Here is a 27,891-nt window from a genome sequence, read left to right on the forward strand (position 1 = left end):
CAGTTCCCTGTTTTTGGGCTGTATTGTAAGGTCAAAGAGGGTCAACTGCAAATCATCATCGTGGCCAAAGACTGGACAACCACATGGCAGACCAGACCATGATATACAATCTCATTCTGTCCAGAGGAAGAGCATCTCCTTCTGTTCATATGCAACGTGAGAACATAGATTCATTAAAGTTTCATAACTATGGGTTTCAACAACAGAGAGTTTATTAATAATGCAGGGTGGTGGTGCCTATTGGAAACATCAAGCAATTTTTGCTTAGCTCGATCATTTGTGCACCCTAGACCTTATTCCCTGGAAAGAAAGGGAACAAACATCCTTCACCAGTTCTCTGATACCTGGCTACAAAATGGATGAGCTAGGAAAAAGAACATTCAGGTTTCAAGGATAATTTTTCAGCATGATGGTTCACAGAGCAAAGCCACTCTAACAAACCAAAAAGGACTGATAAGAGTTTCTCCATCAGTTTCCATGACTACAGCAACCATAGAAAACAGTGTTGAAGAGAATTCAATAGAGTGAAAGAGGATGCATGGGCATGGTATATGGTAGATAGTGATGGGTATTGGGTATACTATAGAAGCTATACCTTGTGTTGCTCGGGCCGAGTCCAAGAGGCCTGTAGAGGACACAGACAGAATAGAACAACAACAAAAAGCAAAGCAATCCTTGGACAGGAATCCTTATCCAGTACCTCACAGATGGAACAAACAACACTGCACGAGCATGCAACTGAACAACACTTCCCCACTCCTGTACAGAACGTGCTGCTGTAGTCCAGTGAAATGGGCTAAAACTATAACCCAAACACGCCATTCCATTGTTTTTGACACAATTTGACTCATCAACCTTTACGCTCCTCAGTGGTATTAAACTACTCAGCATGAACCTATAAATAGCCTAGCCAGCGAGCTAAACAGGTTTTAATGACGTCATTTCAACCCCTTTAGCCTGCTGGGTACATGTTCATGTGCAAATAATAGACATAACATTGGAGTTAGCTAGCATGGAGGGATGCTGAAAGAGAGAAAAATCATAGAAACATTTCTCCATATATCATCTTCAAAATCAAATTATTAAGAATTGTTTTCATGATTATGAATTATAATGAATCCACATTTAATATGAAGTTATATAATCAACACAACATTTAACACTTAATTCAGTCCAACAAAAGATAATTAAACGTGATTTTAAAAAGTATTGTCCACCTGAAATACATTTACTTACAGAGGATTTATTTTCTCTGAATTCTGCCATGATACATATTATAAAAAGCATGCTTTATGGGTTTCCTAATGTTAAGGAGAAACAAGAGGCATGAAGGAGAGATAATTGATAATGGACGACGACGTAGTGATGAATGGAATGGAGTATGGAAGCCAGACGACAAGCAAAATGGTAAACAGCTTTCCATCAGATACAGAAAACAACCAAGTGTCCCATCTGCTGAAACGTACTGCAGGCAAAAAGGCCCAGAACCCAATTCATTATTAATCCAGTCAATCTTAACATTCCTTCCAGACCATCCTCTCTCGTTTCGAGCTGGACGCCTTCCAATCACTCACAGATGAGTGAATAATGAGTGAATTCATCTGGATTCTATCTTCAATAAGGGCTTACCTATACCACTGTAGAATCACTGCCTGTCACAGAGAAACACAACAGACACATCTCTCAAGAGACTAGTTAACACTGGGAAAGCTTCAGTCACACTGCAGGGCAGAACCAGACACATTAACAGAACAAACTAATAATATGTCAAGTAAAATATCCTGAGTGAAGAGTCATCCTAAGTAGGGAGGGGTGTACTGTATATTTAGCCATGGCATGTAGCTAATGTAGATAGTGAATGTATTAACAACAAGAGTTGTGTCCGCCCTGGACGGGTCATATGATATCACTATTCTTCACGGTCCACCTGGGTGTGGCGAGACAGGAGAGACACACATAGCAAGACAGGCACATGTAACACCTGATGTCAGAAAAGCAGTCAGGGACCAGACCCCACAGCGCAGAGGAGGAGCTGCTGCTCATTATTACAGGACGCATAACTAACAGCACCCCTGGTCCTGGCTGGTCTGACACAGCACTGTGAGGTATGCAATTGAGTTGACACATCACTGTCAGACCCATGTTTTATTTTTGTTTAAACAATGGGACGTGGACCAAAAGCAAATGATGGTGAGAGCTGTAAACACCATGCATCTAATCAGTTTAGTGCAACCAGCACTAAATAACATCCCATCAGACAAATCTAATTTCCAGGCAGCACTCCTCATCCCCTGGGTAAGCAGTGAGCAGCGATCCTCTCTCTCCCTCTAGAGTATGAAGGTATGGAGGGGAGAGGAAGAGATGCACTGTTGTAGAGGAGATTCTCCAGAGGAAACACTCACATAACTATCACACCCAGCACCACACAAAAGGCATCTTCTCTATAGTCATAAACAGCCCAACAGCAGGGTAAGGTTACAGGACTGGGCTGGGGAAGTGTTTTTTGATAACCCCTGACTAGGATCAGTTAGGAAGCTCTCCATCATTTATCCTGGCTAGCAGAATTCCAACTGTCATACCATGAGAACAAACTGCCATTCAATGTCCAGAGAACCACATTGTACCACCACTGACCAGACAGGCACATACAGTGGTCTCCAAAATTACTGGCACCCCTGACTGGCAATGCACAAACAATACTTAAAAAATTATAAACAATATAATCATAGAGATACACTCAAAATACCAACATGTGAGAAATACTGTACTGTATTAATGTTTCAATGGAACGAACCAAAATCCCACAATTATTTAATAGAAAATACATTTAACCAAAGTCAAGGTTTCATAATTATTGGCACTCCTCATTCAGTACTTAGTGCAACCACCTATGGCAAGGATAACAGCATTTTTTCCTGTAATGCTTGACAAGGTTAGGGAACACATTTGGAGGGATTTTGGACCATTGCTCTATGCAGATCCTTTCAAGATCCTTCACATTCTTGGGTTTGCGCATGTCAACTGCACTCTTCAACTCAGCCCAAAGGTTTTCCATTGGATTGAGGTCCGGTGACTGAGATGGCCATGGCAGAACATTGATTTTGTTGTCACAGAACCATTTCTGTGCGGATCTTGAGGTATATTTTGGGTCATTGTCTTGTTGGAAAGTCCACCTACGGCCAAGTCCCAGCCTTCTGGCAGAGGCAACCAGATTGTTAGCCAAAATTGCCTGATACTTGTTGGAATTCATTATGCCATCAATCTTAACCAGTGCCCCTGGACCTCTGGAATTAAAACAGCCCCAAAACGTCACTGACCCACCACCATTTTACCGTGGGTATGAGGTGCCTCTCCTTGTATGCATCTCTGTTTCGATGCCAAACATGCCGATGCTGTATATGACCAAAACATTCAATTTTGGTCTAATCTGACCAGAGCACCTTCTTCCAGTCATACTTTAAATGACGTCTGTGTCTTGGGGTCAGAAAGGGCTTTCTTCTGGCAACCCTTCCAAAGAGCCTGTGGTTGTGGAGGTGGCGTCTGATGGTGCTTTTTGAAACCTGGTGACCCCAAGACGCCACCAAGGCCTGCAATTCTTTCACAGTGATTCTTTGGGATTTTGTTGCTTCTCTCACCATCCTCCTCTCTATCCTGAGGGGCTTAATGCATTTGCGTCCTCTACCCGTGAGGTTTTCAACTGTTCCATATCTTTGGATTAAAAAATTATAATTGCCCTGACAGAGCTCAGTGGTATATTCAATCGTTTGTGGATCTTCTTGTAGCCATTACCAGGTTTATGAAGGTCTACAACCATCTGTCTCTTTTGAAATGCCAGTTCTTTTGTTTTCTTCATGGTGTTGGATGACAAAGGGATATTGCACGCGTGTTACCTCATTTAGTGGAACAGGAAGTGATGTAATGGCTCAATATAGTTCCTTAAGACTTAGATAAACTTCAATAAGTGGAATTTAATTCCTGGTTTAATTTTGGTAGATGTTATTTACAATAATCTTTAAGGGTGCAATTAATTGTGAAATCTTGATTTGGAGGAAATTGATTTTTAATTAAATCAATAAATTATTTTGGTGGGTTCCATTGAAACATTAATAAAGTACAGTATTTCTCACATGTTGGTATTTTGAGTTTATCTCTATAATTATATTGTTGATATTTTTTTTAAGTATTGTTTGTGCATTGCCAGTCAGAAGTGCCAGTAATTTTGGAGCCCACTGTTGATGAGCATTGTGTTGGAACAGTAGCTAGAGAACAAGAGCCTCTCTATAGTAGGTCCCTACTCTACCAGTGCTTAGTAAAGCAGGCCCTTGGATTGAAAGCATTGTTCTGTTTCAACACCCCTCCCTGAACCAATCACGTTATAGTGCTACAGCCAACAGCAGCCAGCAGCACCACATGATTGAGCTCTCTGATCATTCAGAACACTTCACCTTCAAATGTTCACTCCCAAGAGTTAATAGCTACTTTCCTACTCTCTTTCCTACGCTCAACTATCTGAATACTAGACCGATCTCATTGTGCTTCAGTGGAGCACATTATCATAAATTAGGCAGCTCCAGTAAGATTCAATACACAGTAATCTACAGCATATGCTGTCAACTGAACAATTCAATATCTGGTCATCTGTACCACGTTTGAGCTCTGATGAGCTTTGAAGAAACCCATTTTCAAGCACGTTTGCTGCTCCTTTCCAGAGCCTGAATGTTCTCAGATAATTGCAGCTCGCAAACCTTGTGAATCAAGTAGAATATTTCATATATATTCAAATAACCCAGCCTTTCATTTTGCGAGATAATGTCCTAAGCACGCATACACATTTCATTTACATTTTAGTTATTAAGAATTGTTACAACAAATAAGGGGGCTGAAACAACAATGTAATGAAAAACCTTGCAAACAAAAACCTTTCCTCAAAAACAAATATGAGTATGAGAGCACTAGAATAGAAGAGTAAGCTGGTTTAAACGTGTTTATGTAATAGCTAAAGCATAGTGTCCTCTTGGAACACAATGTTACCATGGCATGTGTTACCCACATTTAGGCTATTCTATGGTTTCAATCATTTTGTCAATCTGATCCTCTCTGTTGACATCTCAATATCTCTGTAGTTATAAACATGTGACAGGGTTCATTTGTCTGCCATCACTATTGTAAACGTATAGGGAGAGAATATGCTGTGTTGAATAAAAAAGAAACCCTATCCTTTATAAAAACCTTTCAGCCTATAGCCTACATTTCCTCAGACAACAGTCAGACTCAGAAGACGAGTGGAAGATAGCTGAGGGAATAATACACTGGAATGCCCTGTCAACAGAGATAATGGTAATTCAGCACCTCTTTACAGCAGGAATTATGAATACGTTCATGTCTATGAGTACAACAGTCAGCAGACTGGAGAATGTAAAGGAGCGTTAAGCACTGAGAGAGGTGGTAATGATATATGTAGCATGACACACTAGCGAAATAGCACACCACAGCATGCACATGCACACACACTTGTAACACAGACACGATTCTCACAAATATCCCTCAACACCAATTCCACACGGGGAAAACAAAACTGCAATTGTCATGCTGATAGCCAATGAGCCAAAACAACAGCACTGATTCAAATAATAGGCCCATATAAACAAGTCACCATAGTAGCTGGATAGATAGAAGACTATGGCACATATTTCATGTGAGAGTTGATCATTAGCTTACCCTTTCACCTGTCCTATGATTAGTGCTGCTAGCATGGCAGATGAGCCACAGCCAGGTTCAAAAACAATTAGCAGCCATTTTCCAAATCACACTATCCTGGCTTCTCGCTAGTAAAGACATGACCTCAGGATCATTGCCCACGAGACCCACAGTGCCAGACCACCGTTGTGAAGGGGTTTCTATTAAAGCTCCTGTTCCTAATGATAATTCAATGGAGGCTGCTAATAATTTCTTCACCCACCACCGTGGAGAGACGGCTGTAGTAGTACAACACAGACCAGATACAGATACAGACTTAGGCATTTTGATTTTAGCTTCAACCTTGACAGAATGATTGATAATTGATGACAGATATGCAGTGAGACAGATCGTCTACATGAGAGGACAGAGAGAGACATAGACTGAGCAGCAGTAGGGCATGAGGCTGCCCCGGTGGATGGAAGGAGACGGAGATGATCGGACCAGGAATGGCAACACAGAAATGAGGAGGTCCTCTTTTAAATGTCATTACGGTAACCATGCTTTCTTCTGACCTCAATAGACAAGGCAGAGGAAACCCCCAAAGTTGAACCATTCAGAACCACTCTCTTGCAACGCAACAGTCAGGCAATAGTCAGGCTATATTTGGAAAACATGCAACTTTGAATCGATTTCATAAACCCTGATGAGATCATATCTTGAGGATTTTCAAGGAATATTGACTGAAGAGCAGACAAGAAAATTCCATAAAAATACATTCTATCAGGGTTTTTGTTGAATCTCATACCCCATACGTGATTTGTTCTATCAATTGATTTTGTTCCATTTCTGTGCCACGCTGATTTCATACCTGATAGATCCTGTTAAGATGCGCCTGCAGGGGAGAGAATGTAGCGATGTAAACCGACCTTCCCGGCGGCTCCGCCTATCTACACTCCCCCTATAGTGTACAGGTCCCTACAGCTTGTCTCTGATGGAATGGCCCCACCATTACCTGTCTATCGGACTAGATGAGGTCATTGGTACTATAGGGAACTAGCTATGTGGACAATGGGGCATTATATGAAAATATAAGATCCATTGATTACTGTATGGAGCAGTCTGCAGGGGACAAGCAGAGGCTGCTACAGGAACATATACTATATATACGAAAGTATGTGGACACTCCTTCAAATTTGTGGATTCTGCTATTTCAGCCACACCCATTGCTGACAGGTGTATAAAATCGACCACATAGCCATGCAATCTCCATAGCCAAACATTGTCAGTAAAATGGCCTTACTGAAGAATTCAGTGACTATCAATGTGGCAGTGTCATAGGATGCCACCTTTCCACCTTTCCTGCTAGAACTGCCCCACCAACTGTAAGTGCTGTTATTGTGAAGTCGAAACGTCTAGGAGTAACAACGGCTCAGCCCGCGAAGTAGTAGGAAACACAAGCTCACAGAACGGGACCGCCGAGTACTGAAGGGCATAGCGTGTAAAAATCATCTGTCCTCGGTTGCAACACTGTGTCTAGAAGCAACGTCAGCACAAGAACTGTTCGTCGGGAGCTTCAGGAAATGGGTTTCCATGGCCGAGCACCCACACACAAGCCTAAGATCACCATACGCAAGCGTCAGCTGGAGTGATGTAAAGCTCGCCACCATTGAACTCTGGAGCAGTGGAAACGCGTTCTCTGGAGTGATGAATCACTCTTCACCATCTGGCAGTTTCAGTATGACAATGCCCCTCTGCACAAAGCAAATACAGAAATGATTTGTCGAGATCGGTGTGGAAGAAATTGATTGGCCTGCACAGAGCCCTGACCTCAACCCCATCGAACACTTTTGGGATGAATTGGAACGCCAACCACGAGCCAAGCCTAATCGCCCAACATCAGTGCCACACCTCACTAGTGCTTTTGAGGCTGAATGGAAGTCCCCACAGCAACGTTCCAACATCTAGTGTAACGCATTTCCAAGAAGAGTGGAGGCTGTTATAGCAGCAAAGGGGGGGCCAACTCCATATGAATACCCATGATTTTAGAATGAGATGTTCAACGAGCAGATGTCCACATACTTTTGGTCATGTAGTGTAGGTCTAAGGTGCTATAGGGACAAGGTCTAAGGTGGGATGGTAACTAGTTAGCTACGAGGTAGTAATATGAACTTTACTGTGTGACCTTCTATTAGCTAGCTGCTGCTCTGGGGCCATACTTAATCAGTAGAGATGAACCTGGCTATGGGAACCTTGCCATGTTTAGGTGAAACACATCCTCTGAGTGTCCCTCTGCAGTGGGGACACAGCCACAGGCTGGCCTCTCTCTGTGTGCTGACTGTACCTGTTCTCCCTCAGTGAAGGTGCGTAGGCCGAAGCTCCAGTTGATGGTGGGGGTGGGGTCCCCTGACGCCTCACAGGTCAGAGTCACCTGCTCCTCCATCTCAGACGTGCTCTGGTTCAGCAGGAAGGTGATCTTAGGTTTCACTGTAGCAAAGACAGACACACACAGAGCCATTATAACCAACCTGCAGTGACACTCACCTGTATGACCTACAGTAGAGCTACATTCACAGTGTGCACACACCCATTACAAGCAGCACTTGCTATATCTGATGCTAGTACTTATTACCTATGGCTATCAGCACAACATAACCCCCCCAAAAAATCCCTTGTTAAAATCCTCCCAAAGTGAATATAGATAAACCATTGATAAACCACCAGAAACCCATCACACAGTCAATCATCTGTCAGTACCAAGTGAGAGGAGTCCCTCACCAAACACCCTGAGGCTGAGTTCCTGTTCGCTCTCCCCAGCCTTGTTCTTAGCGATGCAGGTGTACTCTCCCTCATCCAGCTTGGCCACCTCCATGATGGTCATCTCTGAACCGTCCTCATTAAAGCTGTACTTGTCTCCTGACTCCAGAAGAACACCGGCCCTGGGGGAGAAGAGATGGGGAACACACACATACACACACTCTGATTTACAATCAGCTTTAATGAAACGATAAGAAGCGACCTTCACGACACAACTAAGTTGCTAACTACGCTTGATGATCATTTGTATCAAATAAATATAATAAAAGACTTCAAAACAAGTATTTTTCCCCTTGAATTAACTCAGACTTAATTCATATTAGCACAATTCAGTTTTATCAAAATAATGTTTCAGTGTGACATTGAATCGCTCTTTCCAAATGAATATTTTTCTTCCAGTCTTCAATCAACAGAGAACCATTTACTTCTTGGCAATGACAATGACCCTTAAGGTCAAGGTTTGACCACAGATAATTACATTGTAGTCTCTTGGACCTTGAGCAGAAGAGAGAGATTGTGAGAGTGAGGGCAGAGCCTATCACCTTGACTGGTGAGTTAAAATAGATCCTCCCCCTTTACCTAAGACTCAAATCCAAAGACAAGTGTCACATGGAGTTCACACCAGTCCTTTCCATCACCTAGCAACAAGGGAAACAGCTCCTCTAACTCTTTTAAGAAGGTGAGAACAACACACTACACTGCCAACAGAAAACCAAGGGCAGGGGACTATCACTCGCATTGGTGTTGGTAGCCTATGGGCTCCATGGTCAGATGGATATCTGCAAAACAGTGGTTAGTGGTATATCAGTCTACCAGGCTTGAGTGTGAGTGTATTGTGTTGTGTGAGTGAGTGAGTGAGTGAGTGAGTGAGTGAGTGAGTGAGTGAGTGAGTGAGTGAGTGAGTGAGTGAGTGTGTGTGTGTGTGTGTGTGAGTGTGTGTGTGTGTGAGTGTGTGTGTGTGTGTGTGTGTGTATGTGTGTGTGTGTGTGTGTGTGTGTGTGTGTGTGTGTGTGTGTGTGTGTGTGTGTGTGTGTGTGTGTGTGTGTGTGTGTGTGCGAGTGTGTGTGTGTGTGTGTGTGTGTGAGTGTGTGTGTGTGTGAGTGTGTGTGAGAGAGAGAGAATATGTGCTCCAGTTTACCTTGCCCAGGTCACCATGGGCTCTGGGTATCCATCAGCTGCACAGGTCAACATGGCAGACTGGCCCACGCCTGCTGTGGCATTCACCTCAGACTGCCACACCCGGATGGTAGGGAGCACTGAGGGAGGGAGACATATTAACACACCTGAGACCATGCATAAGACTACCTGTCAGCAAAGTTACTACTGCAGAAATCCAGCCCACAGTCGTCTGCTATCTAGGATGTTGATAGATGGCTTAACACCACAAAATGTTGGCAAACCCATGAATAAAGTGACAAGGGAATAGAGAGGGAGGAAGAAGTAGGCTGACCGTTGACGATGACCCTGATGATCTTGAGGTCGATCTCTCCCCGGGCCATGAGGCGGCCCTCGCAGGTGTACGACCCCTCGTCTGTCTTCTTGATGCCTCGGATCTGCAGGTGGTTGTTGGGAAGGATCTTAAAGCGGACTGAGAGGAGAATCAAATCAGAATGAATATGTAATGGATGAGGGAAAAAAGGGATTTCAGACAGAGATCCCTGTACACCAGAAAATCTCCCTTTCTATGTAAATTGTTTAATTAAACAGCTTCATATTCATACCCAGCAGTTATAATATTAGTCAGAGAATCGCTCAAATGGAACACTGTCTGACAGCTGTAGAGGGACTTTCTGACATGGTTGAGTAAAAAATGGCGACAAGACTGACAGTCAAAGACAAAAAAAAAGTGGAAACAGGAAAAATGTAGGTACCCTTTAGGGTTACACAACTCTGATAACTTTCCCCAAATTCACAGACTTTACACAAATCCTGCTTTTGGATTTAAGCAGGAAATCCTAATTCCTTCAAACTGGATTTCTGGAAAACATGGAGATTTTGGGAATGTTACTGGAATTGTGCAACCCTACTCCTGGCTAAATGGCATCTATCTCACCATCCTTCTCCATCTGAATCTTAGCTCCTTTGTGTTTCCAGATGATGGTGGGGGGAGGGGAGCTGATGACGTCACACACAATTTTGGCGTTGTCCCCTTCATTGAACTCTTGGGGGGAGGGGGCGTTCTTGAAGGTGATCCTTTCTACAAGACAAAATACAAGAATGTTAGTCAACCATTTAAAACCATGAAGAACATAATGGGTGTATCCCACATGGCACCCTATTCCCTACATGGTGTACTAGTTTTGACCAGGACCCATAGGGTGCACTACATAGGGAATAGTGTGCCATTAGAGATGTAGCAAGGGGTTCATTTAACTGTTTTCCTCTACACCTCAGCCTCTTAACTGCCTTCGTTCTGATCACATTAACATGTTGTGCCTGGTGGGAAACCATAAAGGGTTGAAGTGATGGACGTCTTCTGATGCTTGGCAGCGTCTAGCTGTAGAAACCATTAGTCAGAAGACATGCACCACAGACAGGTTCATTAGGCCTTGTTTTAATGCTCTTTGGAGGGGTTTATTGACTGATGGAAAAATCCATCTCCAGCTGAAAAACAGAAAATAATAGACATTTTGCCCTCAAGCCCTCAATAAAATGTTCGAGCTTTTCCGTCAACACTATACTGAAGGTTGAGGAAATGTAATCATCTAATTCTCCTTAAAGAAAGCTTGGGGTTCTTAATATAACCATTTAACGCTCTGTGATCAGGACATCCCCCTGAGATTATACTATTTCATAAAGGAAACACACACTGGTTTTGAACGGGACATCTAACCTACGTCCCAAATGGCACCCTATTCCCTAAATAGTACACGGAACTCCGATGGGACTCTGGTCAAAAGTAGTGCGCTAGAGGCCTCCCGGGTGGCGCAATGGACTAGGGCATCGCATCGCAGTGCTAGCTGTGCCACCAGAGACTCTCGGTCCGAGCCCAGGCTCTGTCGCAGCCAGCCGCGACCGGGCGGTCCATGGGGCGACGCACAATTGGCCTAGCGTCGTCTGGGTTAGGGAGGGTTTGACCGGTAGGGATATATATCCTTGTCTCATCGCGCACCAGCGATTCCTGTGGCGGGCCGGGCGCAGTGCACGCTGACCAGGTCGCTAGGTGTAATATGCTACGGTGTTTCCTCCGACACATTGGTGCGGCTGGCTTCCAGATTGGATGTGTGCTGTGTTAAGAAGCAGTGCGACTTGGTTGGGTTATGTTTCGGAGGACGCATGGCTCTCGACCTTTGTCTCTCCCGAGCCCGTACGGGAGTTGTAGCGATGAGACAAGTTGGTAACTACTAACAATTGGATACCACGAAATTGGGGGTAGAAGAGAAAAATAGTTGTGCGCAATATAGGGAATAGTGTACATTATAGGGAGGGATTAGGATGCCCTTTTGGACACATCCCTAGAGAATGAAGAAGGAGGAGCAGTTTACGGTAGAACTTGACGTTGACGGTGGCTTCTGCTGACTGGTCTCCGTTGGTGGCCAGACACTTGTAGGTCCCAGCGCTGTCCACCCCGGCCTTGTAGAGCGTGAGTGTGGACGAGGACTCGTCGTTTCGGGTTACGGTGATCTCTGGTTTGTTGGGCTCTATCCTCTCCCCGCTCGGCGAATACCAGTCAATCTCCTTTGCTACCCCAACAACTGCACAGAGACAAGAGACAGTTAAATGTGTTTGTTTTTGTATCTAACTAGAAAATCATTACGATCACATATTGGTTTCACAATGTTGAGTCGCTCTACAAGACAAATAAAGAGCCACAAAGAAGAGTATCAACCTAGGAAACAACCTATACACCTTATTAGGAAATAGTACTCTGTTATCCTAGAGAAGGTTACAGCAACCTTGTTCCTGTCTAGTGGCCTGACAACTGTTGTCTACGCACAGCATATCAGGACAGGACACAAAAGGTCAGTGTATATGCAGTACTGCACAATGGGATCTAAACAATTACAAAGAGACAGTAGACTACTACAGTATAATGATACAAGGGCAAGCTTACCTTCACACAGAAAGAACTTGGACTCTCCGACACTGATCTCTCCCTGGGTGGGGGTGATCTCCACTTCCAGACAAACTGACAACAGAACAAAATAGATATCAGATTAGACAGAGCAGTACTTGGAAGCAATATGTTACGTTTGTGTGTGTGTGTCTGTCTGTGTGTGTGTGTGTGTGTGTGTGTGTGTGTGTGTGTGTGTGTGTGTGTGTGTCTGTGTGTGTCTGTGTGTGTGTGTGTGTGTGTGTCTGTGTGTGTGTCTGTGTGTGTGTGTGTGTGTGTGTGTGCATGCATGCACGTGTGTGTGTGTCTGTGTCTGTGTGTGTGTGCGTGCCTGCGTGCGTGTGTGTGTGTGTCTGTGTGTGTGTCTGTGTGTGTGTGTGTGTGTGTGTGTGCGTGCATGCGCGTGTGTGTGTGTCTGTGTCTGTGTGTGTGTGCGTGCCTGCGTGCGTGCGTGTGTGTGTGTGTGTGTCTGTGTGTGTGTGTGTGTGTGTCTGTGTGTGTGTGTGTGCTGTGCGTGCGTGCGTGTGTGTGTGTGTCTGTGTGTGTGTCTGTGTGTGTGTGTGTGTGTGTGCGTGCATGCACGTGTGTGAGGGGGAATGATAGAGAACAGAGTGAGACAACATTCCATTAATGACATGTGATATTAAAGCTTATGTCTGCAGTGCTGCTTATAATTTATAATTCAGGCGCTGTGCCTGTGTCTCCCAGTGTTCTTCATTCATTCCTTATCAGTAGTCTCCTTATCCTCTCTGCTAGTACAGCAGCCTGTCATTATGGAAAGCACTGCTTGCTCTTTGGGCTTTTAGGCTGAGTTCTGCTGTAAAAAGGGCTTGATAAATTAATTTGATTTGATTTGATGGAAACCTCCAGTTCTGCCACAGCAAACCATGACAGACGAAATAGAAAGCTAGTTGGCTTTATTACTGCAACCACATGGGCATAGGCTACTACTCTGGGTCTACTGTATATCACCTGGGTTGAGTTCCAAATGGCACCCTATTCCCTATATAGTGCACTACACTTAGAAAAAAAGGCTCACAAAAGGGTTCTTCGGCTATCCCCATAGGATAATTCATTTTGGGACGCAGTCCTTGACCCCTCCACAGCAACAATATCCTACTGTAAACCAAGCTCGGGTGAACCAGTAGGAAGAAAAGGAAATGGTAAACAAAACACAGCAAAGAGAAAACTGTCTGCAGAGGTGAAACAGTAGCCTCCATCTCAGAGGTGTTGATAGCAGCAAGCAGGTAGGTAGGTAGGTAAGGTTCTACTGCTCTTATTGACAGTGGAGCAGGCAAGGGGGGAGAAAAAATGCCCCTTCCAAATCAATAGTTCAATCACAACACAGAAATCTATTCTAAGCCATGGCTCATGTCTCAGAGAAGCACCTCTGGCAGATTGATTGAGGCTTTGCTTTATTGAAAGACCACGTTAAGACGATGCACTTGGCTGACACCCGCAGAGAGTAAAGCCCTGTTCACACTGGCAGTATGAAGTGACACATTTTCTTTTGCATATCTGATTTGAATCTCATATTTTTGCAGTCTAAACAGACAAGAAGGAATCAAATATTTCAAACCACATTTTAAACCACCTTCATGGCCATGTCACCTGTGTCTGAATGGTCAAATCTGATTTAATTGCCCTTAAATGATTTGTACTGTTATTTGGCATACCTTGTAGCTTGCTAGCTACACTGTTGACAGTTTGACAAGAACACGAGGTAGCTTGTTAATTGTTTACAAACAATGAAAGAATGTGCTAGCAGGCTAAACAGATACCTAGTTAGCTAGTTGACTGCTGTGGCTAGCCAAAAGTGACATGTTTTGAAAGTTGGACCTCCCGAGTGGCACAGTGGTCTAAGGCACTGCATTGCAGTGCCTACTGTGCCACTAGAGATCCTGGTTCGTGTCCAGGCTCTGTCACAGCCGGCCACAACCGGGAGACCATGGGGCAGTGTACAATTGGCCCAGCATCGTCCAGGTTAGGGGAGGGTTTGTCCGGCAGGGATGTTCTTGTCCCATTGTGCACTAGAGACTCCTGTGGCTGGCGGGATGCAATGCACGCTGACACAGTTGCCAGGTGCACAGTGTTTCCTCTGACACATTTGTGCGGCTGGCTTCTGGGTTAAGCGGGCATTGTGTCAAGAAGCAGTGCAGCTTGGCTGGGTTGTGTTTTGGAGGACGCACGGCTCTCGACTTTTGCCTCTCCTTTTTCCTTTTTACAAATTTGCATCATCTTATCCTTTGAGGCTTTAAAACTGCTCTTACACTATGATTTCAAACATTCAAAGCAACAGGGAGACTTCAGTGGCAGGCATTGTTGTCACCTTAGCTTGCTACACTACAACTTTTGAGTACACACACACACACACACACACACACACACTTGACATCACTATGACAACTAGCGTAGCCATGTCAGTCTGAAAACATATCTGATCTGGTCACTCGTAACTTGCTGTTTGGAAAGTCAGTATTCCAAAACGGATTTGAAAAACAAAAATAATTTGAGCATTAAGGTCTGCACTGTGAACAAGGCTTTAAAGACAAGGGAATAGACATCAACCATCTGATAGTAATATGCTGAAAAGAGAAGGCGACACGGTATTAAAGGCCTGCAGCATATCAGTCTGTATTTGTTGGATATTTCCTATAAAACATTTGATTGCATCAGAGGTGATTGATGTGAGATGGTATCTACTTTCCATATAAGCCAAATGTATCAACCCAGAGAAATAACATTCTGGAAATGGCACTACTAATTTATAACACTGTCAACAGCTCTGATATCAGATTTATAAAGCTCCAAATAGAAGTTAAGAGCCAAACATTAGCAGATTGGGATAGTCCACTGAGTATGGAAAATGATAATTGACCAAAACATCAACGACATTCCAAGTATCCTGGAATCGTGAAGACAACGAGCGGCATAAAAACAAACTGGTTATACAAACTCATTAGCCGCCCCTTGGAAGAACCTCGTGCTAATCGATTTCATATCAATTATTTGGGGAAAACACCTTACTTATATTGCAGCTTTCAATTAGACAAATCCCATGACATATTCGTCCACTTCGAAGAACAAATTAAGACACATCAATATCAAATTTACATAGAGCCATTTGGAAATAAACAACATCACACCAGAAAATAAACTCATAGCAAATGTCTGTCTCCATTCCACTTAACAGGATAGATTCATACGTTCAGCGTTCTCCCACACACCATAAGCACCACCCACTTCTGACTGGAGAAGACAGCCCTCCGAGGCCAGGCAGCTATCGTCTCATTCACCAGCCTTTTGTCTGGTTATCCAGAGTGATGCTGTGAGGAGCCTGATGAGAGGGCCAATATGAGACCTGGGGTTGCATCCCAAATAGCACTCTATTCCCTATGGGTCCTGGTCAACAGTAGTGCACTATATAAGGAATAGGCTGCCATTTGGGACTCAGCCCTGACCTATCAAAAGGGCTCCTGAATTAGCTAGTTTTCTCTGAGGAGCCTCTGTCTGGGCCAGCCCGTATGGAAGATACACAGCTATAATGGGGTCTCCACCACCAAGAATAGCAAGTAAGTAGTCATTTTCAATATAGGGCAAGCAGAAACATCATAAGCCAAGCAAAACTAACATCAAGTACCAAGCAGTAGATGAACTATGCATATCCGGTTGGTTTCTGATGGAGAGTGAGACATGTAATCCTTGCCTCTGTGATACATACTGTATCTCTGTGTGCAAACATCAAAGCTCCAGATGACCAGTAGAGTATTAGCTACAGATGTTCAGTAAGATTAGGTTCTCTCACTCTGTCATCCAGTATAAGCGCATAGCATGGAATGTCCCATCAAAACAAAAACAACGGTAGCTAGGTATCATGGCGATATCCATTTGTGCATGCAAGATTAGCTTGCTTTTGAAATGTAAATATGTCTAATTGCAGAGGGCATTATTACCAAATGGGTGATATTAAGGATCTGGCTGTCTAGGCTGCAGTAGACTGGATTAGGGGAAGTCAATTTACTAAGGCACCCCACAAGGGAAGGGAAGGATCAGATTTCTGAGAGAGATAGCCTCTAATACATGAGAGAATATAGGCTCCAGATACTGTAAGTTATCGTGAAGTCTGCTCTGGCCACGGGAACTTGAAGCCAATGTAAGATTGTGTCACTCAATCTCACACTCAATTCGTGCAAATATGTACAAAAAGTGTTTCATGCGTTTTTGTGCAGCCTTATTCATGAGAAAATACACACATTTTTGTGCAACTTCATGCATAGAAAAATACATTCTTTGGGGGCAAACTTCAGAACATTCTTTTGAAAGTTATTGGAGCAATGCATTTTGGGCAATGGTGTTCTACACTGCCTTTTTTTGTGTCCCACAATTATTAATTAGTAAAAAACAAACAAATGTGTTAACAACCCAATATTGTTTAACAACCAGGTTGTCACTGAAAAACACATTATATAATAGAAGCCTTACATTTGTTCAATGCCAAAGTTATTTTCTTTGCTTGTTTTCGCATAATACTTTGGGATACTTGTGCTATGTCAGATTTTATGAGGGTTGCCAGATTGGAATACAGATCTGTATTTGTCAGTTTTTTTGGGGTGGTATCGATGAAAGAATTTGATTGGGGATAAATGTTCATGATGGGAAATTAATTCATCAATAAATGTGGGGAAAAAGAAGACCTGCAAAAACAATCTGTTTGGTTTAAATTCCCCAGGCACAACTGCATGGTATTTGCAACTATAACGAGTCTGGACTATGATCAATTAAGCCATATCAATGCAGTTAAACAGGTTCATGTAAAATAATGAATTATGTTGGCTTACATTTATGGCACTTCCAAGGCCATTTCATGATGATTATTATGGTCATATCAATCATGTTTTATACATAGGCTGTTGTAACAAGGCATATGCCAGCATTGTAGGCCTACTGCCTCTGCCCAGAGGCCGACTGGGCTTTCATGTCAACGGCCGTTAGAGCTCACTTTGCCACGTATGAGCTCTGGTTAGAGTCCCTGTTGAAGCTTTCACTTTTTTCCGCTACATTGGTGGAAGTGTTGGGATCACGCCTAGCTCATGTCTAGTTATGTGAACTAGTGGTTGGAAGCATTCTGTTTTTCAACATTGTGTTGGGTGTAATTACATTAATATATCTAGTGAACAATGGATAAGCAACAATGGACATGACTGATAGAAGTAGTCACTACAGGTGTGATCAAGCCTTACATCAAAGTTGCCTGAAGCTAAATGGAAAGTGGTATGCCCTGACCAGTTATTCAGAAGAAAATCCTCTGTGACTTTCTAATTTACATAGTTGCCATACCAGCATGGACCCAAAACAAACACATTCTACACATTTACAAACGATCTGTATAAAGTGTTATTACAACCATGGTGTTATTTTGTTACTGAAGCTTATACATCTAATATCCTTTCAATGATCCACATCATATGGGTAGACAGATAATGTAAGTGTGTTATGCAGCAAAACACAACTAGCCTTTTTTTAGGATGTAAACCAGTAATATGTTGATCCATCCTGTTCTGATCTAATGAGATGGATGTAGGATTTTATATGGCCTAGAATCAAGTCCTTTCCCAGTCATAAAGGACGAAGCTAGGCCCCTTGGTTCTCATTGGCTAAAACTGAACTCAAGTTAGGGGTTATATGTCAGACTCTCCTGTACCACTTTGCCCAACATGTTATACCCCAGAGGTTGTAAATAAGCCATTTTTAAGGTGATATAACTTGTATAATTATTATAGGGCTGTGAAACCCATAGTCGAATGGCTTCAGACTGAGCATTTCTCACCATTAATTTACGGAGAGCAATTTCTGTTTTATAACAGGTAGTGTCCATTTATTTACAGTAGCATGTTGATGAATTATTATTTTTCTTCAGTGGAAATACAGAATATGGATAAAAATGCCAAATATACCAAAAGATAAATCAAGCAGAGATTTACAACTATTTAACAATGTTAATCAATACTGAAACATGCAAACTACAAACTTTAACCAGTTAAAGACAATGAATACATGACAACTAAACTCAGCAAAAAAAGAAACGTCCCTTTTTCAAGACCCTGTCTTTCAAAGATAATTCGTAAAAATCCAAAATCCAAATCTTCATTGTAAAGAGTTTAAACACTGTTTCCCATCCTTGTTCTATGAACCATAAACAATTAATGAACATGCACCTGTAGAACGTTCGTTAAGACACTAACAGCTTACAGACGGTATGCAATTAAGGTCACAGCTATGAAAACTTAGGACACTAAAGAGGCCTTTCTACTGACTCTGAAGAACACCAAAAGAAAGATGCCCAGGGTCCCTGCTCATCTGCGTGAACATACCTTAGGCATGCTGCAAGGAGGCATGTGTGGCCAGGGCAATAAATTGCAATAAATTGCAATGTCCGTACTGTGAGACGCCTAGGACAGCGCTACAGGGAGACAGGATGGACAGCTGATCGTCCTCGCAGTGGCAGACCATGTGTAACAACACCTGCACAGGATCAGTACATCTGAACATCACACCTGCAGGTCAGGTACAGGATGGCGACAACGACTGCCCGAGTTACACTAGGAACGCACAATCCCTCCATCAGTGCTCAGACTGTCCGCAATAGGCTGAGAGAGGCTGGACTGAGGGCTTGTAGGCATGTTTTAAGGCAGGTCCTCACCAGACATCACCGGCAACAACGTCGCCTATGGGCACAAACCCACAGTCGCTGGACCAGACAGGACTGGCAAAAGCTGCTCTTCATTGACGAGTCGCGTTTTGTCTCACCAGGGGCGATGGTCAGAGAAAAAAGGGCCTTTCTGAATAAAAACTATCAATCTAAAGCTACTATTATATTATAATTATTTTGGTGACAACCTGGTTGATTAACAATATTGGGTTGTTAACACGTTTGTTTTCAAATCAAATCAAATCGTATTAGTCACATACATATATGTAGCAGATACTATTGCCCGTGTCGCACAATTCTTGTGTTCCTAGCTGCAATAGTGCAGTAGTATCTAACAATTCATAACAATACACACAAACCTAAAAGTAAAATAATGGAATTAAGAAATATATAAATATTAGGACAAGCAATGTCGGAGTGGCATTGACTAAAATACAGTAGAATAGAATGCAGTATGTACATATGAGGTGAGTAAAGCACCTTCTTCACCACACTGTCTGTGTGGGTGGACCATTTCACCTTCTCTAATGCAGTCCTGTTGATATGGTTAGTGGTGTGCTCCCTCTGCTGTTTCCTGAATTCCACGATCAGCTCCTTCGTTTTGTTGACATTGAGGTTGTTTTCCTGGTACCACTCCTCCAAGGCCCTCACCTCCTCCCTGTAGGCTGTCTTGTCATTGTTGGTCATCAGGCCTACTACTGTTGTGTCGTCTGCATACATGATGATTGAGTTGGAGGTGTGCGTGGCCACGCAGTCATGGGTGAACAGGGAGTACAGGAGAGGGCTGAGCACGCAGACTTGTGGGGCCCCTGTGTTGAGGATTAGCAAATTGGAGGTGTTGTTTCCTACCTTCACCACTTGGGGGCGGCCCATCTGGAAGTCCAGTACCCAGTTGCACAGGGCGGGGTTCAGACCCAGGGCCCCGAGCTTAATAATGAGCTTGGAGGGTACAATGGTGTTGAAGGCTGAGCTATAGTCAAAGGACAGCGTTGTTACGTAGGTATTCCTCTTGTCCAGATGGAATAGGGCAGTGTGCAGTGCGATGGCGATTGCATCATCTGCAGATCAAATGGGGTGGTAAGGAAATTTAATTGGGTCTAGGGTGTCAGGTAAGGTAGAGGTGATATGATCCTTGACTAGTCTCTCAAAGCACTTCATGATGACAGAAGTGAGTGCTTTGGTAAATAAATGTGGGACACAAAAAAAGGCAGTGTAGATCACCATTGGCCATCATGCATTGCTCTAATAACTTTCAAAAGATTGTTCCGAAGTTTGCCCCCCAAAAATGGTTTTCCTATGAATGAAGTCGCACAAAAATGTGTGTCTTTTCCTACAAATTAAGTTGCACAAAATGAGTGTTTTCGCACGAATTAAGCCACACAAAAACGCACAAAAACACACAATATCTGCTGAAATACTTTTGATACGAATTGAGTGTGAGATTGTGTTGGATTGAGAGAGGAGAGCAATTTATAGTTTACAGTAGATAGGGGGCTTTAAAGACAAGATCCAAATACAATATGAAGTCAAGCCCTGGCTGAGCACAGTGGCCAGCAGATAAATGTTATCTCACAAACACACACACACACACAGAGACAGAGACGGGGTGAGAAAGCGAGAGAGAGAGATACGGGGGTGAGAAAGAGAGAGAGGGGGGGGGGGGGGGGGGGGTGAGATAGAGAGAGCGAGAGCAAGAGATGGCTGCTTCAGCAATGCCCAGACAAGCATATCTCCTCCCTATTTTGCTAGCAGTGTATTTATACAGAAATAAGGTCAGCCCATCAGAACTGCTCAACAACACAGCAGAATTTAGGCTAAAGAAGGCATCTCCATGGCAACAACTGGAGTTTTACAGTCCAAGCCCATGGTGTAAAATGTGTTTTAAAGCTCCAATAAATCAATAATTCCGGTCAGCCTACAGTGTGATAGAATAACTCTTACTGACTTAAACAAAAAGTCCACTTGGAAGGAATTCATCCCATTCACAATTACTGACAATGGTTATGTGCATGCTTAATAATCCATTAACAGCTGGCCAAGTAAATTCTCCCCCATGGCGCTAGCTCTGCTCTTCCCTCCCTCTCACTACTGTAAAGAAAGACCACTGGAGTGGAGCAGAGACGCCAAACTGCCAACATGGAAGCAACATGTTAGCCCTCTGCCTCAACATTATTCATCAATTAACAAATGTTCTAAGATTATTCTTTAGTAACACTTTTCATCTCCTGCTGTATGGACTGCATGTCAAACACACTGCAATGACAGAAATTGCATCTGAAGATTTTCTCTCCACCCCCAATTCCCCATTGCACTAACATACAGAAACACCATCACACCTGCTTTAGTGGGATTTTGGTCACCAGAGCAACACCCACCTATAGCACGCGCTCCAGCAGGTTTATTTCAATGGTCATCCCCAAAGCCAACACCTCCTTTGGCCGCCTTTCCTTCCAGTTCTCTGCTGCCAATGACTGGAACGAATTGCAAAAATCAAAATCATCTCCCTCTCTAACTTTAAGCATCAGCTGTCAGAGCAGCTTACCGATCACTGTACCTGTACATAGCCAATCTGTAAATAGCCCACCCAACTACCTCATCCCCATATTGTTATTTATCTTTTGCTCTTTTTCACCCCAGTATCTCTACTTGCACATAATCATCTGCACATCTATCACTCCAGTGTTGATGCTAAATTGTAATTATTTATTGCCTTACCTCCCTAATCTTCTACATTTGCAAATGTGTAACTCTGTGTTGTTGTTTTTGTCGCACTGCTTTGCTTTATCTTGGCCAGGTCGAAGCTGGTTAAATAAAGGTGGTTAAATAAAGGTGAAATAAAAAATGTATATATATATGCATACATGTATATACAGTGCCTTGCGAAAGTATTCGGCCCCGTTGAACTTTGCGATCTTTTGCCACATTTCAGGCTTCAAACATAAAGATATAAAACTGTATTTTTTTGTGAAGAATCAACAACAAGTGGGACACAATCATGAAGTGGAACGACATTTATTGGATATTTCAAACTTTTTTAACAAATCAAAAACTGAAAAATTGGGCGTGCAAAATTATTCAGCCCCTTTACTTTCAGTGCAGCAAACTCTCTCCAGAAGTTCAGTGAGGATCTCTGAATGATCCAATGTTGACCTAAATGACTAATGATGATAAATACAATCCACCTGTGTGTAATCAAGTCTCCGTATAAATGCACCTGCACTGTGATAGTCTCAGAGGTCCGTTAAAAGCGCAGAGAGCATCATGAAGAACAAGGAACACACCAGGCAGGTCCGAGATACTGTTGTGAAGAAGTTTAAAGCCGGATTTGGATACAAAAAGATTTCCCAAGCTTTAAACATCCCAAGGGGCACTGTGCAAGCGATAATATTGAAATGGAAGGCGTATCAGACCACTGCAAATCTACCAAGACCTGGCCGTCCCTCTAAACTTTCAGCTCATACAAGGAGAAGACTGATCAGAGATGCAGCCAAGAGGCCCATGATCACTCTGGATGAACTGCAGAGATCTACAGCTGAGGTGGGAGACTCTGTCCATAGGACAACAATCAGTCGTATATTGCACAAATCTGGCCTTTATGGAAGAGTGGCAAGAAGAAAGCCATTTCTTAAAGATATCCATAAAAAGTGTTGTTTAAAGTTTGCCACAAGCCACCTGGGAGACACACCAAACATGTGGAAGAAGGTGCTCTGGTCAGATGAAACCAAAATCAAACTTTTTGGCAACAATGCAAAACGTTATGTTTGGCGTAAAAGCAACACAGCTGAACACACCATCCCCACTGTCAAACATGGTGGTGGCAGCATCATGGTTTGGGCCTGCTTTTCTTCAGCAGGGACAGGGAAGATGGTTAAAATTGATGGGAAGATGGATGGAGCCAAATACAGGACCATTCTGGAAGAAAACATGATGGAGTCTGCAAAAGACCTGAGACTGGGACGGAGATTTGTCTTCCAACAAGACAATGATCCAAAACATAAAGCAAAATCTACAATGTAATGGTTCAAAAATAAACATATCCAGGTGTTAGAATGGCCAAGTCAAAGTCCAGACCAGAATCCAATCGAGAATCTGTGGAAAGAACTGAAAACTGCTGTTCACAAATGCTCTCCATCCAACCTCACTGAGCTCGAGCTGTTTTGCAAGGAGGAATGGGAAAAAATTTCAGTCTCTCAATGTGCAAAACTGATAGAGACATACCCCAAGCGACTTACAGCTGTAATCGCAGCAAAAGGTGGCGCTACAAAGTATTAACTTAAGGGGGCTGAATAATTTTGCACGCCCAATTTTTCAGTTTTTGATTTGTTAAAAAAGTTTGAAATATCCAATAAATGTCGTTCCACTTCATGATTGTGTCCCACTTGTTGTTGATTCTTCACAAAACAATACAGTTTTATATCTTTATTTTTGAAGCCTGAAATGTGGCAAAAGGTCGCAAAGTTCAAGGGGGCCGAATACTTTCGCAAGGCACTGTATATTCTGCACGTCTACCATTCCAGTGTTTAATTGCTATTGTAACGGATCTCGTCCTCCTCTTCTGAGGAGGAGTAGCGAGAAGGATCGGAGGACCAATTTGCAGCGTGGTAAGTGTTCATGATGTAATATTTCATGAATCAAAACTGAACACTGAAATACAAAAAACAATAAAGTGAACGAACGAAAACCGAAACAGTCGTGTCTGGCGACATACAAAAAGACAGAAAATAGACACCCACGAAACACAGGTGGGAAAAGGCTACCTAAGTATGATTCTCAATCAGAGACAACTAACGACACCTGCCTCTGATTGAGAACCATACTAGGCCGAACATAGAAACCAACATAGAAAAACAAACATAGACTGCCCACCCCAACTCACGCCCTGACCATACTAAAACAAAGACAAAACCATGGAACTAAGGTCAGAACGTGACAGCTATATTGTAATTACTTTGTCACCATGGCCTATTTATTGTCTTACCTGCCTTATCTTACCTCATTTGCACACACTGTATATAGACGTTTTCTACTGTATTATTGATTGTATGTTTGTTTATTCCATGTGTAACTCTGTGTTGTTGTATGTGTCGAACTGCTTTGCTTTATCTTGGCCAGGTCGCAGTTGCAAATGAGAACTTGTTCCCAACTGGCCTACCTGGTTAAATAAAGGTTAAATAAAAATAAAAAACAAGTACACAAACCTGTGGTTAGCATGAACATTTTAGGAGATCTAGCCTATCATCCACACAGAAATGAATAATTCTGGTCCTGATCTCCTGAAGAACAAATTAAGACTTGTTTTCTATCGACCCATGTTAGCAGACTGAGAATATTGAGATAGATTGTTAACAGTGAGGGCTAGGCTAAACTTCATAGCCTTCAGAGAAATCTAGGCAAAGGACAGTAAAGTAAAGTAAAGAGCTTCTTGTAGGTACAGAACAGAGATACTGTAAAACAGTAACACAGGAAGAATCCCAACACGAGAGGACTTGGCAGTGTGATATAACACTTTAGCTACGGGGATTGACACATTTGGATCCAGCCAGATCATGCAACCCCTACTTGACAGTTGGCGAGCTGTAATAATTCAGGGTTCTATGAATACATGCATCTCCATCTGAATTCTGAATAGGCACTACATGCATCTCCATCTGAATTCTGAATAGGCACTACATGCATCTCCATCTGAATTCTGAATAGGCACTACATGCATTTCCATCTGAATTCTGAATAGGCACTACATGCATTTCCATCTGAATTCTGAATAGGCACTACATGCATCTCCATCTGAATTCTGAATAGGCACTACATGCATTTCCATCTGAATTCTGAATAGGCACTACATGCATCTCCATCTGAATTCTGAATAGGCACTACATGCATCTCCATCTGAATTCTGAATAGGCACGACATGCATTTCCATTCCAATATTGGATTGAGGAGGGCTTAGTTTATATCAGAAAATAACTAAATATATTACTTTGTATCCTGTTATATTGTAAAAGTAATTTTGCAGCAGTAATTGATCAATTGACTGTCATAGCGTACCTCCTCCATTCTAGAAACAGAGGAGAGAGTAAAGTAGCCTACGTTTTAACCCAAGGGTTTCTTTCCTTCTATTGTACAAGGACAAGTTAATCGATGCCCTGCTCCAAGCTCCCACATTCCCTTTGGGATCCCTCTGTTACTTAGCAGCAGCTAAGTGGTGGCACCCTGTGTGTGTGTACCCTATAGAGTATGGTAATGAACTAATGATTACCATGGTGTATGTCCTCTTTGAGAGGCCCATACGATTCAGTATTTAGTACTAGGAAGAAAGTCTAGGCCAGTGGCTTACAAACTGTGGGTTAGGACCCACTTGCAGGTCGTGACAGGGGTCCAGGTGGGTCATGGGATGATCATTTAATAATATTTTGAAAAATGCTTTCAGAGTTAACTTAAATGACTAAAACCAAATAGAAAGCATGGGGATGCTACCATGATTACGGATATTCCTGAATTAATCGTGAATATTGATGAGTGAGAAAGTCGTAGATGCACAAATATCAAACCCCCAAGACATGCTCTCACCATTACAACTATAGGGGAGGTTAGCATTTTTGCAGGGGGTGTGACGTTTGTGTGTCTGTAACTTTCTCACTCATCATTATTCACTATTCATTCAGGATTATTCGTAATCGTGGTAGCATCTGCATTTGTGTACAAGTGCTTAGAAACATATTATATTCTTATTTACAACAAAAGTGACTCCAAAATGACACAAAACATAATTTACCATTAATTTGTATTGGGCACAAAATTATCTGAAACACAAACAAAACAAACACCAAATGCTTCCAACAAATGCGTGTAGTCACAAGCTTGATGTAGTCATTGAGTACTATGATTATAGGACCAAATACTTCACTTTTTACTAGTTTAATACACATACAGTGCCTTCGGAAAGTATTCAGACCCCTTGACTTTTTCCACATTTTGATAGGTTACAGCCTTATTTCCTCATCAATCTACATACAATACACTATAATGACAAAGCAAAAACAGGATTTTAGAAATGTTTGCTAATTTATTAAAAATTAAAAATTTAAATATCAAATGTACAAACGCTACAAATCAAAGAGGTCACTTGTTATTGAAAGAAAAGCACATTTTTTGTCCATTAAAATAACATCAAAATGTTGTAAATGACTATTGTAGTTGGAAACGGCAGATTTTTTATGGAATATCTACATAGGTGAACAGAGGCCCATTATCAGCAACCATCACTCCTGTGTTCCAATGGTACGTTGTGTTAGCTAATCCAAGTGTATCATTTTAAAAGGCTAATTGATCATCAGAAAACTATTTTGCAATTATGTTAGCACAGCTGAAGACTGTTGTCCTGATTAAAGAAGCAATAAAACTGGCCTTCTTTAGACTAGTTGAGTATCTGGAACATCAGCATTTGTGGGTTCGATTACAGGCTCAAAATGGCTAGAAACAAAGAACTTTCTTCTGAAACTCGTCAGTCTATTCTTGTTCTGGGAAATGAAGGCTATTCCATGTGAGAAATTGCCAAGAAAATGAAGATCTCGTACAACGCTGTGTACTACTGCCTTCACAGAACAGTGCAAACTGGCACTAACCAGAATAGAAAGAGGAGTGGGAGGCCCCGGTGCACAACTGAGCAAGAGGACAAATACATTAGTGTCTAGTTTGAGAAACAGATGCCTCACAAGTCCTCAACTGGCAGCTTCATTAAATAGAACCCGCAAAACACCAGTCTCAACGTCAACAGCGAAGAGGTGACTCCGGGATGCTGGCCTTTAAACTAGACATTCTAATGTACTTGTCCTCTTGCTCAGTTGTGCACCGGGGCCTCCCACTTCTCTTTCTATTCTGGTTAGAGCCAGTTTGCGCTGTTCTGTGAAGGGATTATGTTTAAGATGTGTTTTAAAGCTCCAAGAAATGAATGATGCCTGTCAGCCTAAAGTGTGATACAATAACTCTTAACAACTTAAACAAAAAGTCCACTTGGAAGGAATTCATCCCATTCACAATTACTGACAATGGTTATGTGCATGCTTAATAATCCATTAACAGCTGGCCAAGTAAATTCTCCCCCATGGCGCTAGCTCTGCTCTTCCCTCCCTCTCACTACTGTAAAGAAAGACCACTGGAGTGGAGCAGAGACGCCAAACTGCCAACATGGAAGCAACATGTTAGCCCTCTGCCTCAACATTATTCATCAATTAACAAATGTTCTAAGATTATTCATTAGTAACACTTTTCATCTCCTGCTGTATGGACTGCATGTCAAACACACTGCAATGACAGAAATTGCATCTGAAGATTTTCTCTCCACCCCCAATTCCCCATTGCACTAACATACAGAAACACCATCACACCTGCTGTAGTCTACCCAGAGTTGGGATTTTAAATACTTCTAAACTGCAAGCGCTAATTGGTTCTCCGTTCACAGTAGCTCCACTGCATAGACAGTGATGAATGGAGGGCATACTAATTGTTCTCCTATCAACAGTTCACTTAAAATAAATTAAAGTATCTCCAGCTAGCTAGAGTCCAGTTGGAGGGCAAATAGAAAAACTTGCTCGTAGGCAGTAGATGGCCAACGGAGGAGCACTAATCAGGGAAAGGC

At 42.5% G+C, this 27,891-nt stretch overlaps 1 protein-coding gene across 12 annotated transcripts in view; it reads right to left on the reverse strand.

The window, feature by feature from the left end:
- Nucleotides 1-27,891, reverse strand: part of ncam1b (neural cell adhesion molecule 1b) — a 107,824-nt gene that overhangs the window by 19,987 nt on the left and 59,946 nt on the right. For 7 of the 12 annotated variants that reach the window (XM_021588056.2, XM_036964747.1, XM_021588057.2 and 4 more), the window contains exons 2-8: nucleotides 12,548-12,622; nucleotides 11,979-12,188; nucleotides 10,547-10,690; nucleotides 9,944-10,081; nucleotides 9,632-9,749; nucleotides 8,455-8,615; nucleotides 8,021-8,163 (exon numbers count right to left, since the gene is read on the reverse strand). In XM_021588056.2, coding sequence (XP_021443731.1) covers nucleotides 8,021-8,163; nucleotides 8,455-8,615; nucleotides 9,632-9,749; nucleotides 9,944-10,081; nucleotides 10,547-10,690; nucleotides 11,979-12,188; nucleotides 12,548-12,622 — 989 coding nt within the window. Of the gene's footprint in view, nucleotides 1-595; nucleotides 626-6,547; nucleotides 6,572-8,020; nucleotides 8,164-8,454; nucleotides 8,616-9,631; nucleotides 9,750-9,943; nucleotides 10,082-10,546; nucleotides 10,691-11,978; nucleotides 12,189-12,547; nucleotides 12,623-27,891 lie in introns of all 12 variants that reach the window. The other 5 variants (XM_021588052.2, XM_036964746.1, XM_021588053.2 and 2 more) reach the window with 1 other exon arrangement.

This window comes from Oncorhynchus mykiss, chromosome 27, assembly GCF_013265735.2.
Source record: "Oncorhynchus mykiss isolate Arlee chromosome 27, USDA_OmykA_1.1, whole genome shotgun sequence".
NCBI classification, from domain to species: Eukaryota; Metazoa; Chordata; class Actinopteri; order Salmoniformes; family Salmonidae; genus Oncorhynchus; species Oncorhynchus mykiss.